General features: G+C 41.9%; 1 protein-coding gene across 10 annotated transcripts in view; it reads left to right on the forward strand.

The window, feature by feature from the left end:
* The window catches only part of LOC146789135 (diacylglycerol kinase delta-like), a 688,844-nt gene that overhangs the window by 406,348 nt on the left and 263,288 nt on the right, over positions 1-19,208 (forward strand). The window contains exon 1 of one of the 10 annotated variants that reach the window (XM_085630707.1): positions 16,220-17,660. The exons of the other annotated variants lie outside the window; for them this stretch is intronic. Within the exon in view, the coding sequence (XP_085486833.1) occupies positions 17,520-17,660 (141 nt within the window). The 5' untranslated portion in view covers positions 16,220-17,519. Of the gene's footprint in view, positions 1-16,219; positions 17,661-19,208 lie in introns of those variants that run through there. 10 annotated transcript variants of the gene reach the window in all.

The raw sequence follows: 19,208 nt of genomic DNA on the forward strand, positions 1-19,208 counted from the left end.
CGTACATGGGAAGAATCTCACTGGCTGGCCTTAAAAGATGCCAGCCTAGCAAGGGATGGGACCACATTTTAGAACCTTTGTAGATTCTCCCAAGGTCAGGCACCTGACACAATTCCTAACCATATCACCAACTACGAGCGGTTTACCCATTTTTCGACACTTTACTCAGATGACAGTGCACAAAGTACCGGTGCTTTTTCTGCTATTGTTTCCACAGACCTAACCCCGCCTGAGAATGATCCCTTTACTGAAACAGAAGTCATGTCTGCTATCAATAGATTGGTCCCAGCTAAAGCTGCAGGCCCAGATGGCCTACCTGGAGACTTGTTCCGCTCTGACCCCAAATCTTGGGCTGTCTATTTTACCATCCTACTTAACGCCCTTCTTAAGGGACTACCTATCCCCGAGTCTTGGAGGGGGGCGGAGGTCATACCCATATTTAAGAAGGGCTCCAGGGAGGACCCTGCTAACTACCGGCCAATAAGCCTTATTGACGTTAGTCAGAAGGTGGTTGGCAGGGTCCTGCTGGAGCGAATTCTATTATGGGTCACTGACAATGACATCTTATCACACTACCAGGCTGGGTTCAGGCCATTCACGGGCACGATTGACCAGGTCTTTAGGCTCCTATTGTTATATTGGAAAACTGTTCAGATTGGTAAGGGCAATCTCCACCTAGCCTTTATCGATCTGAAGTCGGCCTTCGACCTGGTCCCCCGTGACCGTCTATGGTCTGTCCTTTATGACTTGGGTCTTCCGCCTTATATCCTCGACCTCCTGGTACGCCTTCATGAGGGGAATTTTGACAGGATGAGATGGGGTAGTCAAGCTCAGCGTACTGATAAGATCCCAGTCAGCAAAGGAGTCCGCCAGGGCTGTGTACTAGCGCCCACTCTTTTTTCCCTTTTTGTGAACGGAGTGGTGAAATTTTTGCTAGAAGTCCCGGCGGACGCACCTGTTTTGGCGGGGGAAAAAGTCCCAACTCTTTTATTTGCCGACGATACCCTGCTATTGTCTAAAACACCAGCAGGGTTACAGAAGCTTTTAGACAGATTTTACTTGTTTTGCTCAATGAGAGGCTTGGTCATTAATACATCAAAAACTAAGCTCCTCTCTTTTAAATCTCGTAAATCATCTAGTGTATCTATTTTTTCTGATGGAGTCCCCCTAGAATATGTCAAATTATTCGACTACCTAGGTATTAGGATCTCCGACAATATGAGTTGGAAGCCCCACATCCATAAAATGCTGCTTAGTCATAAGCGGGCTGCGGGGGTAATTGCTAAAGAACATCGATCCTCGAGGAGCAAGCCAATTACTCCCGCATTAATGATCTATCAGGCCAAAGCATTAGGTTCGGCTATGTATGGAGCCGAACTGTGGGGGTTCAAAAACACAGATGAACTTACTTTGTCCGAGAATAAATTCCTAAGAGAACTAGTATCAATGCCCAGGGGTACTCCTTTGAAACCTTTTTTTAGTGACTTGGGTAGGCGTTCATTTAAAGACATCGCTAGGCTACGCCCCCTGTTATTTTGGGCTCGCTTATGGCGTACCCCGGAGTTGAAAAAATATACCGAGGGCCTGCGAGAAATAATGAATACATCTGGCTCCCAAAAAATAAGCTGGCTACGTAATATTAAAAAATCTCTTACCCAGCTTGGTCTTAATGACCTCTGGGAACACGGAGCCCCTGTGAGTAAGGTCGATCTCAAAAAAGCTTATTGGGCTTGGATTGACAATCGGGATCTTAGTAGCTCAAATCCTGGAAGACTAACTGAAGCCTATTATACTTTTAAGCAGACAGTTAACTTTGAGCCCTTCCTTGAGTTTATATCAAAACCTAGGGACAGAGCACTGTATTTTCAATTCAGACTTGAGACCCTCCCCACTCGCGAATTTACTAGCAAATGGAAGCCTCCCTATCAGACCCCTGCCACCTGCCCGATATGCCCCGAAAAAGTAGAAAGTACAGCGCACATTATGTTTGAATGCCCAGTGTATAGTAATCCAAGAAAACGATGGTTAGCCCCTGCCTGTCGTCTCCTGGGCATTTCGAACTATCGAGTTGCCTTACGTATTCTTCGTTCTGACACAAGTTTGGTGTTAGTTTGTGCTGTGGCAAAATTCCTGGGCTGGTCCTGGATTATCAGAAACAAACTTAATAACTGCACTAGTTGATATAATGAATTGCTTTTTTTACATGTCTTTTTAAATCACAGTTTTAAATTTGTATTTTTAATATGTCTTTTTAAACCAGTCATTAAGCTATTATCAGGAATCTGCTGTAAAATTTGTTCCCTAATGAACTCCTATTTTTATCATGCTTTTCTTGTATATGCTTTTATGATAATTCTTATCGAAATAAAGCTTTTTGACTTGACTTGACTATTCGTGGCATCCAGGCTTTATTTCTATGAGTAAAAAGTGCAATAAAATTCCAATGTATAGGAGGCGATTGACACAAGAATGTATGAGTATAGAAAGTAGTAAACTATTATGTACTTTTACATCTTTTTATGAATGGGTCCCAGAACTTCCAACTCCCTAGTAGTAAACGTGCAAAGCGGGCACAGAACCTTTATTTGTAGAAGTTGTAAATAATATTACCTGAATATTCACTTTATAGTCCCATTTTAGACATTTTTGGACCCAATTCACAAAGGCATGTAAGAGTGTGCAAAAGAATTCCACCAGGGTCTACTTTGCATTTGAGAATATGCCCCACATAAAGTATATGTACACCAATACTGAGCATTAAAACTCTATCCTTTCCAAAAGATCATTCTACTTTTTCTGTAACCAGAGAAGAGGGTCTGTAACTTCCGATGCCTAAGATTTTATTTCTTCTTCCATTGGTGTCTTGTCTTGTGCATCCTACAACAATGTCGTCATTCTTTGGTGCAAAAATATTGGCACATCTTCCTTGACGTCTCCATGGAGAGTGGCGAAGGGTCCCAAAGATGACATATTCCCTTCTTGAAGTTTTATTTGACATTGGAATGGATGAAAAATTCACAAGGTGTCTTCATTTTGATTAGGGAGTTCTTTTCAACTCCTCCCTTTTGTGGTCCCCCTTGATATCGGCCGGAGGACTTTTGTTTTCTAGGAGCATAGCGCCTATGTTCAACTTTGCCTCTAGGTTGGGCCATAAGTCTATTAAGGCAATGATTGATATTTACAGAGCCAAATGTGTTGCCATAGCATCAGATGACAGTGACTCATTGGGCTACACTCATGTTTTTTCACTGCAAGTTCTTGAAAACAAGTTTCTCAGAAACCTACTTTCTCTCCTCAACCTCCCCCCCCCCGCAACCCCCCAGTACATCCTCCATTATTATCCACAAGAAACTTGGGATTGGGTCCCTAGAGGATATATTGATGGCCACTTCTCCTCTGGATCTCGGCGTGGGTTTGCCCGGCAAAGCATTTTAATCACTCCATTTTAAAAGATTGACTGGCCCTTGACCGCGCTTCTAGTGTCCCATGGATGTTATATTAAGGCTGGTTTCATTAGGCTGCGGCTCCCTGAAATGTCCAACCATCCTGAAATTTTAGTTGTAGAGGACGACCTCTGGACTAAGAAAGCATTTGTGGAATGGCGGGCCAACCAGAGAGCTTCATTGGCTAAGGACAAATAAACCGTAAGAGTCTAGATACCATCGCAGACCATGTTACTAATTGAACCGTATCTCAATTTTAACATGCCTGATTTTCATTGGCTTCTTTTCACTCGCTTCTATTTAAACTTAATAGATCATTTGTTAGCTGTGCCTTGTGATAGCTATTACGGTTCTACCCCCACTTTTTGTACTTCTGATAATCATTCAGTCCAGGATACGATGCGCTTTATTATTTTTTGCCCTTTTTTATAAATGCTTAAGAAGGTCTTTTATTACACCATTGTTTACAGGAAAGCACTTTACACAAGTCTGCCCTACATTTTATTACTTAGGGGCCGATTCCGATTCCGGTCGGAAGGGCTCCAACCGACGGTCGGAGCCCTTCTGACTGATTCGGATCATCTCGGCCGGATTCCTTTCCGACCGAGTCATTCCGATGGGCTCGGTCGGAAAGGAATCCGACACGGATTTCTGGATTGCGGACGACAGGCTCGAAGAGCCCGTCCGCCGTCTGGAAATCTCCCAGTACTCCCCCGGCCGCCTCTTTGCGACCGAGGGAGTACAATGGCAGTTTTTCACTGCCTTTTCGTGCTGGTTTTTCCGGCACGAAAAGGCAGTCGGAAACTGTCCTTGGGGTGCTGCCCACAGGGTGCAGGGATAAATTGCACCCCTGCTTTCAAGGATGCAGGCATGCACTCCGCTCGGAATGCATGCCTGCATTGACTTGCATACGAATGGTCACATTGTACTAGCAGGGTCGTAACCGACGACAGCAGGTCGGTCGGTTACGGCTCCTGACCAATGTCGGACGGACCTGAGTCCGTCCGACATCGGAATCGGTCCCTTAATGTTAATGCCGGATGAGTTTACTTGTTTTAACACAGCTCTTTTTTAATCTGGTGCAGTTAGTGTGAGAAGAGTGTTCTTTGAATAATGATGTGAAGTTAATCTTTTCCATGTAGTCATGGATATGGTTTTTACCTGTATTCTATCTGTGGATATTTGTATCTGTATTTTAGCCTTGTTCTTTTATGGTTTTTATCGAAGAAACTGAATAAAGATTGCTGGCTGACTGACTGATTAGGGGTTACATGAAAACGCTGCAAGATTCCAAGGAGACAGTGAATGGGTGGAAATCGGCACATTGTGCTGCTCGTACTGATTTTTAGCGCTGAGAGCTTACCGTGCTCCAAAATCAGGGCAAATGGCACCACACGGCGTGCCAGAGGGTACTGGATCTTTTTTGCCGCTCAAGTAGATTTTCTTCTTGAGCGGAAGCTTTCTCACCGCAAACGGTTGTGACCCCACCGACCACCTGGCAGGTGAACCGGCTGGTGGGGATGTGGACTTCGGAGAACCACGCCTCCGAGTAGCTGCAGGTGAACACTGCCCCGCCCCCAGCAATGGTGGATCGGTCCTGGCATGCAGTGGCTGGCGCCTCCATGAATTTTGAGCTCGTCTGAGCTCGTCGACTGAATGCGGTTTTTAGCTCAAATCTCTTTGGATCAACCACGGAGCATTGCTCGCTCGCTTGCGACGGCGAGGCTCCCAGCGCGGGGTTGACGGTCCCGTAGCATGTGAGAAGAGGGGGCTGATTTGAGCGACGGCAGCGCTGGTAGCGATGGCAGCCGCTTGATCAGCATAGATGCCGAGTGCTGGGTGTAGAGCCGTGAGCTCCAACGGACAGAAGCCGTACTCGTGCGGAAAGTTTGCTGATTAATTGTCTCCACTTGCATGGTTTGAGCCTCGATGTTATGCCCTTAACGGAGTGGATGTATGGAGTGAAAGGGAACTACGGTGTTTCCATGGCACTGGTGACTTGCGGGAATGGAGGCCTCCCTATTGGAAATTAAACCCCAAACACGTCTGGGTGTAGAGTAGAGTCGTGAGCTCAGCTGACAGCAAACTTTTCCCTGGAAGTTGTGTGGAGACAGGGGAACCCGGACTTAAGCAACAGACAAAAGATCGCTGGTCTGTACGCTTGGCAAATTAAATACGGTGCCTCCTTCAGCGCTTTTCTTAAGAGCGTTGGTATATTTCACTATCTAATATCAACATTTTACGTGCCCTTTAACTCCACGGCTGCTCTTATGACAGACTTCAAAGCCTTCAGCCTTCAGTTTTTGTTTTTGTTTTTTGGACTGTATAGGTAAACTGCTGGATTATTTTGCCTGGCAGCTGCTATAGTCAGGCTGTTTGAAGTTCGTTTAGTCTTCTTGTTTTTGACATTTTTGCAAAACAATTAAGATTTTTTGCTTTTTTATTGCTTCATTGCTTCTTTCGCTTGGTTGCGCATTTGGGGAGAGACTGCTTAAAAGGAGCACACTACACCGGGAGCTGTAAGGAGTTGTAAGGCAGAGGCCAAAAAGGGGAAACTGCTTAAAGGTCGTCTCAAAGTTAAAACCCGCCGAGCCCAGGCGAAAGAGGCAAAAGAGGTAGCCCGATTGGCCAGTAAGGACAATGCCCCCAATCTGCTCGGTTTGGACTCTACTCTAGAAAGCTCAGAAGAGGAGGAGCTCTCCTTTGTCGCATCCTAAGAGCCGGCAGGCACGGGCACGGGCACGGTGGGCTTGGCAGATAATAATGTACCTTCTGCCACTTCAGTTACATTTCTACAGGATCATTCAGGGGCCGAAGGACCTAAAAAGGTGAAGGAGACAAAAGAAGCAAAACAATTTGCATTATTTTTGAAAAAAGCAATGCTACAATCTCCATTTCTAGGCCCTAGATCAGCTATGAAATCTTCTAAGGAACCTTCGGGAGTCATAGTACCATCTGCTCCAGTACTAGCAGCAGCAGTCTTGGCCCCCTTCAGTCAGGAAAATTCGCAAAGCAACCCGAAAACTGACTTTTTTACAATCATGGAGACTTCCCTGGGGGAAAATTCAAATCCAAGTCAGGTTAGACTGACCTCTTCAACTTTGCTGGCTGATCCAAATGGGGGACAAGTGGTGCAATCAGATCCAACAGAAGTACCTGGTCATGTTGGTCAGGCTGCCGTCATCTCCAGTGCCCCTGGTTCTCCAATAACTCCTCAAGTCGAGTCATCGATACAGCTTCAGGCCCCCTCGCAAGAACTGGCATCTCCTATTGGCTTGATGTCACCCAAGGCGATAGTGGTAGGGAGCTCTTCTTCCTCCGCTGTCCACCCCTTAATGTCATTTCTAGCCCAAATATGGAACCAGCTGGTGAATTCCAGATTAGTGTCCGTGACATGCTGAAATTAATTCTGGAAGAAGTCCGTGAGTTAAAGAGATCCCAGAAAGCGGAACTTGCCTCACTTCATCATCTAGTAGGGAAAATCGAGGAGACAATGTTAAGTTTCCCAATTCAACTCCAGGAGGCAGAAGCCAGGATCTCAGTTCTAGAGGACCAGATGACTATTGTATTGGGAGAAGCCAAGGATGTAGCTAAAAGCAAGAAACTCCTTGAGAACAAACTGGAGGAGTTAGAAAACCATTCACGGAGGTGTAATCTCCAGATAGTTGGAATTCTGGAAGGAATTGAAGGCTCCCAAACCCTGCAATGGGTCAACTCATTCATCAAACCATTGGCGAATCACATGCAAGAAAAAACTCCACCTTGCAGCGGTTGGTGGAATTTAGCCAAAACTCCACGTTATGTATGTAACGCATTTTCAGCCAAATTCCGCCAACTCTGCCGGTGGAGTGAAATTTGTCACTCACACCTAATCTTGATACAGATATATCACCTACCTATCCTACCAGAAATTCCACAGTAGGGAGAGTTATGGAGTGTGTCTGCCACATACAGTTTTCACAAGGAGCCATAAATATATCCCTTGCTATAGGATCTATATTTTTATTTACAGTGCACCTGCCAAAGTCCTTATCAAAAATCTCTTGGCAATCAACCCCTCTGCACTTTTCGGAGTCCCAAAAATGTGACATGGTTTTGTCTGCCTGTGTCTTCTTTAATTATTGTTGAAGGCAATTGTACTATGATACTTTGTTTTCAGCATAAGAAATGTGTCATAATGCTGCATCCATTCATTTGGTTGTGATAGGGGGACTCCTAATGCTTTCTGTCTTTCACTTTATATAACTTTATATAGCATTATGATATGCAGCTGAGGGTTATATCAGGTCTTAAAGGCCCTCTTAGCAGAATAAAAGCCCCAGGCAAGATCACTGAGGTCTGTAGTGGTATTAGAACATTCCACCCATTGTAGAGTGTAGAATGTTATAAATGTTATGGGGAAAGCAGAAAGACTCACATTAGAATGTGGTAACATGTGGCCCTTGTAAGCTATTCTTGGGTTGTTATACCTGAATATTGACTCCAAAATATCGTCTCACCATAATTTTGTGGCCAAAATTATGTTTCAAATATAGTATCAAAACATATTGTTGAATATAATATAGTTTTAAGGAATTATGTTAATTGGTAATTTTTTACCTATTTGTATATAATTATATATTATTTTAGATGTTAGATAATTTGAATTTGTTTACAATCTTATTTTTTTTTATGTTGGTGGGTTTATTGGGGTATTGGTTGGTGGTGTTTTATAAAAAAATATTTTATACGTAATTTGTATTTCATTATCTTATTCGTTTTACATTTTATTTTTTGCATGCACTCTATTGATTGAAAAATATCACTTTTTCTATTTCTGTCAGGTTGGGTTTATTGCAAGATGGGTCGGGTAGTGTTTTATTTTAATGATATAATAATTTATATGAAAATTAATAAGTATCAATGGAGTTTTATATTATTAGGAAGATTAATTTACAAACATAGTAATGTATTTAATTATTAATTTATTTTTAAATTAGTATTGTAATTGTGACAATTTTATTTGAAGAAAATATTTTCTGGTTCAGTTTTTAAGATAATTTATAATTGTGTTTTGAAAAAAATCTTAATGAATAAAAAATGGGTGGGTATTTTTCTCTTTCTATTTTTGCAGTTTTAATTATTTTAAATAATTACAATTTTTTTACTACTTGTTTTTTTAAATGTATATTGACATCTTGAAAAAATAAATATGAAAGGTATTAAGAAATTAATTTAATGAGATATGTTTAATTTATAATAGTAATAAAAATGTATGTCTTTTGACAGAATACGTAATTACATTTGTGGGATTTATATTCTTCTTTTAACATTCATTATTTAGATGTATGACAGTGAATCAGAATGTCACATTCCTAAAATTGGAATTTTTCACAATGTTAGTGAGATGGGATTTAGTATAGTAATTTATAACTTCCAAATATAGGGGAGAGGATGTGGTCTAATGGCTAGGGCACCCAACCTCAAATCTGGGGAACCGGGTTCTTGTCTCGGCAATGACGCTCAACATCCTGTGATTCTGCACAAATCACCTGATCCCCCATGCCTTACAAAAAAAATGAATGTGTCCTTGTGTAACACAACTGGTGCTCATGTAAAGCGCTCTTATACCCAATACCTCCGGGTCAAGTTTCCGCTATATAAACTCTGAAGAAAAATAACTATCCAAAGGCACCAATTTTAGTAGCCTTGGAATTTAAATAGTAAATCTGCCCCAACCGAAATACATGCACTTTCTCTATTGTGAGTGAAATCAAAGTGAGCACAGTAAATACCAAAAATATATGCTTTCACCAATATTTATGGAACTAGTGTTAGATTAGTAATTCACTCTTGCCACTCAATATATTTTGTTCCCCAATTTATATTGGGCTGGAGTTAGAGCAGTAAATCTCAACTCCACCCAATATATTTACTTTCTCTAATGTTTGTATGACTGGAGCTAGAATAGTATATCTGAACCCCTCGAATAATTGGACTTTCCCCGATTTTATTAGGAATGGAGTAAAAATAGTAAACCAGAACCCTCCTTCTGCAAATGTATGCACTTGCTAATGTTTGTGGGACTTGACTTAGACTAGTAAATTTACCTTCCTCCAATGTAGATTAATTGTAATCTTTCCCAACCCACCCCTCCAAATATAAGCACTGTCCTAAACTTTAGTAGAACTGGAGCTAGAATAGTAATCCTGATACCTCCAACACCCCAAACTATATGCATTCCCCCCAGATGAAAGTGTGACTGGAGTTAGAATAGTAAAGCTCAGCCCAAAAATGTATCCACGTATTCACTGTTTATGGGACTGAAGATAGAATAGTACATCTGATCCCACAAATATACATGCATTTTTCCTGATGTTCATTGGACTGAAGGTAAAACGTTACATTGTACTCCCTTTATATATATATATACTCTCCCCAATGTTTGTGGCCAAAGTTAGAATAGTACATTTGGAACTCACCACAATTATGTGCACTTTCCCCAGTGGAAATTCAAACAATATTATTTTGTGGTAGATTCAATAAAATCATTACAATTCAATTTAAAGTAGAGATTCAGTACAATAGATGTACATTACACAAACTTATAAAAATAAAAATTCAGTGCAATTTTAACATTCTATTTTCCATTAATTTTGCCACATCAGAGCACTAACAATTTGCATGTGTTCTTTACACAAATGTGCATCTGATGGGATATATTCTCATTTTGTATAAGAAATGAATTTTCTGTCTGCCAACTTCTGTATTCCTGTTTTGTAAAGCTTACACTCTGGGGCCGATTCAGATCTGGGTCGGAAAGCACTCGGATCTGGAGTGTTTTCCGAGCGAGGCAGACCCCTACAGTCCGACCGAACGAGTACGATGCGCACATATGCTGTCGGACTCGGTTTGGTCAGACTCCCATAGAAGTCAATGGGATCCAGTTGTACGACGCGTACATGCGCTCCCATTGACTGAATGGGTACGTCTCGAACGACTGCGCCCCCTACAGTGGGTACGCGTCGGTGCCATCCACGCCGTATATGCCAGTGTGGGGGAGACCCATGGGTCTCCCCTGTGTGCGAGTCGTACGGCTGCGGGTGTAGGGGGGTCCGACACGGACCCCCGAAGTCCAACTCTAGGAGCTTTTGGGAGCCGGACACTCTGGCTCGCACAGGCTGTCCGATGCATGCATCGTACTGGCTCGGTCGTGAATCGCATCCATTCCACGCCACGGTTAGCTTACGACCGAGACGTACGGAGCGGTTCAGACCCGGAAACGACTCGGTCGTGAATTTCATGTAGCTCGCATCATACTAGCTCGCTCGTACAGCTGTACGAGTCGGGCAGAAAACACGCGTACGGCTCGTAGTTTTTCCGGCCGGATCGCGTTCGATGCCCTTCCGACCCGGATCGGAATCGGCCCCTCTGTAGTCATTTGCAAGATCTTCTTGTGCCTCAGCCTTTCCATGAGAAGCTCATGTGATACATTAAAATCACCTTGGACCTCATGTACAATGATTTCAAATAAGAAATTGTGAATTACAACTAATAACGAATCGCAGCTTGGGATTTTTTTATTTGAAATGTACTAAAATTAATTTAGTAAAAGTGGTTGCAATTTGTGCACTGACTTGTACTGAATGCATTTGTGTTCTGTGAACTGACCTACGTCTTATAGGTCAGTTAAAAAAATACTGAATCACAGTGATTCACAAATTGACCTACCTTATCAATTTTCATGCGGTAGATCACTATCACTATTTGTGGCTCACTACGGTTGGCCGCTATCATAAGAAAGTGACATGCTGGGGGCAGCAGACCGCTATATTGGTGATTGCTTTTAAATTGAGCAATTTTGTTTTTTAAATGCAGCCTTTTTTCTTGCAAGGAAATTGGAACGTGTTTAAAAACAAAAGGAAAGGTTGCACAACATTTTTCTAGAAGTAGATAGTGTTCCCATAGACGTTTTTCCAGCATTCACAAAGGGGAATGGCCTTCTTGGGGACCCCTTCCCTTTTGCGAATGGCTTACCACCTCCTTTGAATTGGTGGTAAAATAATAATGTTTTGCAACCGGATTTTAGTCACAAAACATTAATATATACCATCTGTATTTGGAAGGGATGCCCTTAACACATCCCTTCCAAATAGTGATTCCATATGGTTTCAAAAACCTATTTAATAATTCAGAAAAACTTTTCAGAATCGTTAAATGGTTTTAGTACATTTAAAAAAAAGTTTTTAGCGTTTGCAAACCCTCTGATTTACCTTACTAAATCAGAGTGTTTCCAAATGCTAACCCCTTTGTACATGAGGCCCTTTATTTTTTACTATAAGTCAGATCCATGATTTTGGTGACCATTCCTACTAGCTGTTGATTAGATTCCACCTGACATAGCCGTGCTTCACCTATCATTTTGATTTCCTAATATTGCGTTAGAGCGGTTTCAATAGTTTTATGTGATGTTCCGAAGTAACAATTCCTGATAATCGCAGCACAAGAGGTTGCATTTGCAGTCTTGCTTTTATCGAGTTTGTCATGAGATGTAATATGGGAATTAGAAAGAATTTAAATGTGAACAATTTTACGACTGTATCAGTTTTCATATTATCCGAATACAATGGCTGCGTTTTTGGCAAAGTGTCTATTGCCCATAAGTGTTTGGCTTTTTTCAATTCTTTTTTTTTCAAGGTCTGTTGAGTGCAATAGATTTCTGCTTTTCCACTTAACTGTCTCTTAGAAATGAGAGAGGGATTTAATCAGTTTTCTCATATCCCTATGCATTCCAAGATTGTTTCTGTATGCTTGGTCCACATTGTAGCCTTTAGCCTTCTTCTCCTTGGAGTCTCTTCCCGGAATAACTTCTTCAGGGTCCCCTGCCGTACAGTTCTTGACCTATAACCATATTTGATGAATGCTGCTTCCAGCATGCAGACCATGCTAGGAACCCCTCATTGACTTTTGAGTTAATCAGAATGTTACTAATCAGATTTTGCAGCCCAACACCCATATCACCAACAAATGTTAGTGCGACATATTAGATTAAAGGTACCAATCAGGCGTTTACAGTAAGAATAGCTTGTTCTGACCACTAAGAGGTTGATGTTGAATTTTCTCTGCGTGGGCTATTTTTGAGAGGTCTTACATTTTCCTGCTTGCAAGTGGACTGCCCTTTTTTCTTCAGATACACTTAGATAAGCACGTGTGTCCACTTGATCTAATTTGGCTATACATAGTGCGATATCATCTGGAGGCTTTCTCACTCCGTAGACTGGTATTATGGTTTTCTAGGTATTTACCATCAGATTATTTAACTGATTATATTCTTAAAAGGTTCCAAACACCCAAGACAATGGGGTTGTGTATAAATGGACAGTGTCACCATCATACACATGCCCACCCCTAGCTTTGGTGGAAAATGCCCTTCGCCCTCCAAATATTGACTCATATTGGATGTGTTTAAGTTGCACAGTAAGAGGGGAGCATGCATCCTTGCTTCAATCCTTGGCTTACTGATAGCATCTATAAAACCTTTCCATGAGTCAAGCATTCTATTTAATTCTAGTGTACGGCTGCCCATGGTGCTCAGTGGATGATGTCAAAATTCTTGGTTGGCCTTCATCGCACTAAGCGGGTGGCCATTTGGACCTGGTGCTAATGCGGAATGGGGTGTAGAGATTATGTTTACTATTCCAGATGCTGAAGTTGCTAAGCTTATTTTTACCTTCTCCCAGTCTTTGATATGTATGTAATTAATGTTCACGTCTTTGTTATGTTTCAACACCAGGTTCCAAAACCTTTTCGAGGTATGGGTATGAACCCAAAGTTTTATGTGTTCCCATCTATTTGCTTGGAACCTCTCTTTGGCTTCCCACACTGCTTTTCTACAGCCTAGGATTTTGCTTTTGAAAACAGCCGTATTCTAGTTGGAAGCAGAGTCTCTATTTTCAATGGTAACAGTAAATAAACGATTTCCCTAATGTATCCTTGCAACCTGGTTTTTTAAGCTTGAGACCATTTGAGGTGTCCGAACGTGGTCCCCACCCCACAGCTGCTAATGATAGTAATTTGTGACCTCTGATACTTATAGGTTCAGTAGAAAACTCAGCGGCCATTGTTCACTCTTATTTTTCTGTAGTATTTCAAAGGAGGAGACATGCTGGTCGAGGGTCGGTGTGATAAGAGTGTGATTTAATACACTACTACTGTTGGGTGTGTGCTATGAGGAATTTTCCAGTATATCTGGGGGCACCCTTACATTTAAGCATCATAGGGAGAGTGTGGTAAATATTTGCCAGAAAATAAAGTTATCCTGTTGCCTATTCTAAAAAAGGATACTATTTTAGGTCTATTCTACAGGCTATCTGTGATTTTCCTCAGAACTTTTCTGTTGTGTCGTTAAGGTCTCCCGCCATTATTAACTTTCACAAGTGAATATTGAGGCAGAGTTAGAATATTAAATCCTATCACAAATATATATGTGTTTTCCAATATTTGTGGGAATGAAGTTGATGTTAAGAGCTGGACGCAAAGAGACATAAAGCATCCTTTATTTCGTTGTCACATACAAGAGCACCTTCTAGTAGGTGAGTTAAGAATGTGCACTACTACACTGCACAAAAATCTCTTGTATTTGACTTAATACATTATAATGCTGCTCCATGTATAATAAGAATATAGACTACAAATCGGATGAACCTGAAAACTGACTTGCCACTTAGTTCCATAGTGACATAGTCGTCAGTGCAGGGGACATGAATATTTCTAAGTTCATGTTTAAAACCTATCACTTTTAATAAATGCCGCTCAATGCAGTGATATAATCTGATATACAGAGGTGAAAAGCTTCTGTACATTACAGAAATGCCCTTGTTTGTGTTTTGAAGAGAATTTATCAAATTTTTACCTGAGGCTTATTGCACGCTTTACATGCCAAATTTTCATGGCTCGGCTTATGCAAGGGGTCTTAGAGCCAAACTAGACCCGTGGGTCTGATCTCGCTGTAAATTTATTAGTCCACCTACCTCTAATGTGCTGCAATGTAAATAACTACAGACTTTTTGGCGAGGAGAGTGGCTCGGTTATCCATCGTCTCCCCCTCCAGCTGAAAGGCAAAGGGGCATTGCTCCAGCCGCACACGGTCAAAGCTGCAGCTAAATGTGACGTGGCAAATAACAATAAATTGAGCATACATCTGCTGAGTGGGTCAGTTTGGTTAGTACAGAGTAGAACAGCCTGTAGTAATTAAAGTTGTGGCACTGTATCCTTGTGTCCTGCTGGAGCTGGCCAAACCAGAAAACCAAGATTCTATAGCGGTTCAGAACTTATTGATTCTGGACTCACTCTGTTTATATGCCTTCTGGGTTTTTGCCCCGTGTGTCACTATGTTTATTGAATGAAATCATCATATGTATATTTGGGTAAGATGAAATGTAATGATTAATTCACGTGCTGACTCCTGTTTTGCTCCTCCTCATGAGTCTATGAGCAAGCTAAATTGCTTGATATTTTGAGTTATGCCACTTTAATTCAGTGATACAAGCCACAGAGGGCCTTGTAAACTACTGTACTAACCAGTAGCAAACAGGAAGTGAAACACGTGTCGGAATTGGTCATTGCATTTCATCTCAACTAAACATACTCACTGTCACTTCTTTTTAAGAATCGTAGCGACACATTGGCCAAAGATCCTGAAGTCATATAAAGAGTGATTGTAGTCTCAATATGTTCTGATAATAATATAATTAAAAATGTGGATAAATCAATACTAATAAATTGTTTTTTATGTAACACATCACAGCATCCTTCTGCAATTTCTAAGTGTTTTTGTAAATGGCAAATTGTACCATTGCCCATTATAATCGGACTCAACTTACTTACCTTGGAAGAATGAAAAGTTGTTGCTCTTCCTGGGATTCAAACAGGTGACCTGCATATCACAACAAATGTCAGCAGTGAGCAACTTCCTGAGCCAACTTGTCAGCTCCAGGGATTTCACATTAATTCAAAGTACCCCTTATGTAGTAAGAAAAAAATAAAAATAAAGCGCGAGTGTCTAATTTAGGCACTGCGCCTTGAGCATTGCTTTCTACTACGTCATTACATGATATTTTTTAAACTCTATAATTTATCAAATTCAGATGCAAATAAAAAGTTCTGTCATGCAGTAACAGAACTACGGCAAACTGTCTTGTTTGCAGTTCTCGATATTTACAGAATCAACATGCTCTGTAGCAGCCATGAGATGTATGTTGATTCTAAACTGAAGACCTGGAAGAAAAAATTGTAGCTTAAATAACACAAAAAGATGAGCAGGTGAACGAAAATCTTCTTCTATTTACAAATTGCCTTTCTGCCTCCCATCGGCGGTACGTGGCGGAGAGTGCAGCTACATTTCAATTATTTTTAAGAATATGCTGGGTTTTCAATGTGTTCAAAAATATCTTGGTTGACCTTTATACATAGTTCATCTAAAAACAGGGCACTTGCTTCAAAGGGGGATCCTGGTGAACACTGACCTACTTCGTTAGGGCTTACCAGAGAGCCGAACGGTCGGTTATTTTTAATATTTTTGTACATCCGTGGCCTGAGATGCAGTAACCACAGGCCTGGCCATGCCTGTATGGTTTTTTTTTTTTTCTAAGGGTGATCGGCACTGCCGGGAAGGGGCCCAGACGTGCCGTGCGGTTACGCTGCTGCGCGCGCTCCTCTCCAGGAAGTCACGGTGTCCCAGTTGTCACTTGAAGACGTGGCGGTGACGCGCTTTGATCACCCTTCAGAAAGTGAGCGGCTGGGCGGCTTTCTTTTTTTAGCGCGGGTGCAGCAACTTGTGTGTAGCAGCAGAATGGCACACCCCGCCCTGAAGGAGAGTAAATACCGAGGCTTCCAACAGCCCTTCAACTGGCTGCTCCCGAGATCTTTTTTTAGCTCCTGTTGGGCCAGAGTCCGAGCCTAGTGACAATGCCAACTGAAATAGCATGGCACTTTGTCAAATGCATGCCAGATACATCATAAGTGAGTCATGCCCGCGCCAAGCCATCCTCCCATTGACAACAGTGTCGAAACCAGGCTGGCAGCAAAGCTGATTGGAGGTTGGTTCGAGGACGCAATGCCACAGCTTTGAATTCACAAGCCATTCCGTGTGTGATGCTCACTGCAGGCAAACGTGCAGGTTGTCTCAACTATATATGCTCCATTCCAGGTGTGGCTAAGGGTCGGCCATCTCTTCGCTCTGCTGTCCTGGCTGAAGGAACCTTGCAGAAGACGGCATATGTGATCCTGAGCAGTTTGAATACTCAACTCTGGCTGGATCTCCTGGTGAACAGCATTCTTGGGCTTGTTTTTGACTCCATCTCTTTCTGCCAAAGAAACCTCCCGGGAGACAGCATACTTGGGCCTGTCCTTTACTTTTCCTTGTTCTGTCGACAAAATCTTCTGGGAGACAGTATAGTTCAGCTGTCCTTGACTCTCTGTCGTAGAAACCTCCTGGATGACAGCATATTGGGCCTGCTGCTGGCTCTTTCTCATTCTGCCAAAGAAACCCCCTAAGAGACAGCATACTTGGGCTTTCCTGAACCTTTTCTCTCACTGCCGCAGAAACACGTCAAGAGACTGCATACTCGGGCTTGCACTTGATTCTCGTTCTGTCGAAGAAAGCTCCCTGTAGACAGCATACTTGGACCTGCTCTTGACTTTTCCTCTTTCTGCTGAAAGGAAGCTCTTGGGACATCATACTTGGGGCTCTGCCGTCCAATTCCTTGACGCTTCTTGATCTTGCCAAAGAACCACCCCAGTAGAGAGCATACCTGGTTTGTGGAGTTCCAGTTCTTGACTCTTGGTCCTACCGAAGGAACCTCCTGGGAGACGTCATGCTTGGGCCACTAGAGTCCAGATTCTTGACTCCACTCTGATTTCAGTTTCTCCTTGGTGCCGCTGCTCCTCCATAGAGACAGAGTACTTCTGTGGTAAAACTGAGAGACCCTGGTCAAATTTAACTCAACTTTACAGACTGCAATAGGATTTTGCTTCTAAAAAATGAAGATTAGCCTACAATAATTCCCAGGAAGCATTTACTAGCTGCACCGGTGAGGTATGCCCGTTCTGTTATCATTACTGAGTGGATGCAATGGTGTGACATTTAAAAAAGAGCATTTTCAGAATACACTTCAATTAAGAAAAGTGTCTGAGGAGAAGAGAGAAGCGGATCGAAGATGTGGATCAAGTAATGAGCAGGTAGGTTGGCCAACAGGTGAGAAGGCAAGCGATAAAGTAAAGTGAAGTAGTGAAGGCATGTATCTCAGGGGCGCCTACCGCATTCACCATGAGATAATCTGTGTTTAATCTGAGCCTGTCAATGCAGGTGGGGTCCACCAGCACTCAATTTTGGGGTCTGCCACTTATTTTTCCTCCTCCAACTTTGACCCAGAGCAAGATTGAGAAAAACAAAATGGGAGAGTGGAAGAAGAGAAAAGACAACAGTGACAAAGGGAGAAAGCAGGGATGAAAAATAATCTGAAAGAGTGAAATAAAGAGGCAGGGAGTGTCTGGTGTTTGATTATAGATGGATGAGGTGGAATGGAATCAGGACTACACAGGTTTGATATTCGGCAACCCCAGCATTTGATAGCCCCAGCCGGTGGCTTCGGAGCAAAACTTTGTGCCCTGGCACTTATACTTTTACAAATTAAGCACTGTAGATAAGCAAATGAAGGGTCCTCATTAACTAGAGAGTAAAAGTTAAATAATTGCTAAAGTCCTAAATAAACATAACATGTACATATGTAACTTGTATGTTTACCTCTTACCACATTATGGCTCTGAGCAACGGATATTTATTGATACCCAACTCATTGGTACTCATTAAATCACCCTCAGGTAGATCTAAGGTTTAGCACACTAGCTGGGATTCAAACCGGTGTTTATCAGGACAAACACAGATTGTTGGAGTGGATGAATTTATCCACTGAGCCACCAAACCCAGCTAATTAGCATTTTTTCCTGAATCGCACAGAATGGGGAGCAAGAATGAGTGGATAAATGGTGAAAACATGTTAGTCACTTAACTGCCTGTAGGATTATATGAAGTTAGAAAAACTTTCCTTCTTTCTCAGAATTTGTGAAGTCTTTATTTTTGTAAATTTCAACAATGTTTAAAAAAAAACTTGTGGAATGAAAATCGCACAAATGTAGGGTTTGTACTCAACTACTCTCAAAAACCTACTTCTTGTGAAGAACTTGGTCACAAAAAAATATTTTTGGGTGAAAAAGTAGTGCCTCAACATATTTTTTCTGATAGTTGTCACACACTGATGAAGTTTTGCAAAGCTGGCATTTATTGTAATTGTAAACTGTATTTCTAGAGCTCCTGGCAAGGCACTGAAGCACTTTGTGGCGAGTCGCACGCTACTCTGGTACCCAAGGTTAGAGTGAAATAGGTAGCAGAGTAGTCGTATGCTCTTTCTTTTTTCTTGTGAATCAGTTTTGGTAAATTTGCTAAGTTGTGCTCTTGACATCTCAGTTGGGTTAGTAAAAGGAAGATGTGAGATGCTAATGGGAGTGGTGGACATGTGCGGTTCAACGTTTGTCAGCTTGGACAGCATTTAAATTGCACCCACACTAAATGGCATGCATCATATCCTAGAACATCATAAAGGTGTGTCACTTCCATCACATTACAGATAATTGGCTAGCAAGAGGCTTTGTACATAAACGTTCTTTGTTCACTCTCTCCTCCCTACATAGTTAACATTCCAAAATGCCTCCAATCTTACTGCACGCATT

This window comes from Triturus cristatus, chromosome 10, assembly GCF_964204655.1.
Source record: "Triturus cristatus chromosome 10, aTriCri1.1, whole genome shotgun sequence".
NCBI classification, from domain to species: Eukaryota; Metazoa; Chordata; class Amphibia; order Caudata; family Salamandridae; genus Triturus; species Triturus cristatus.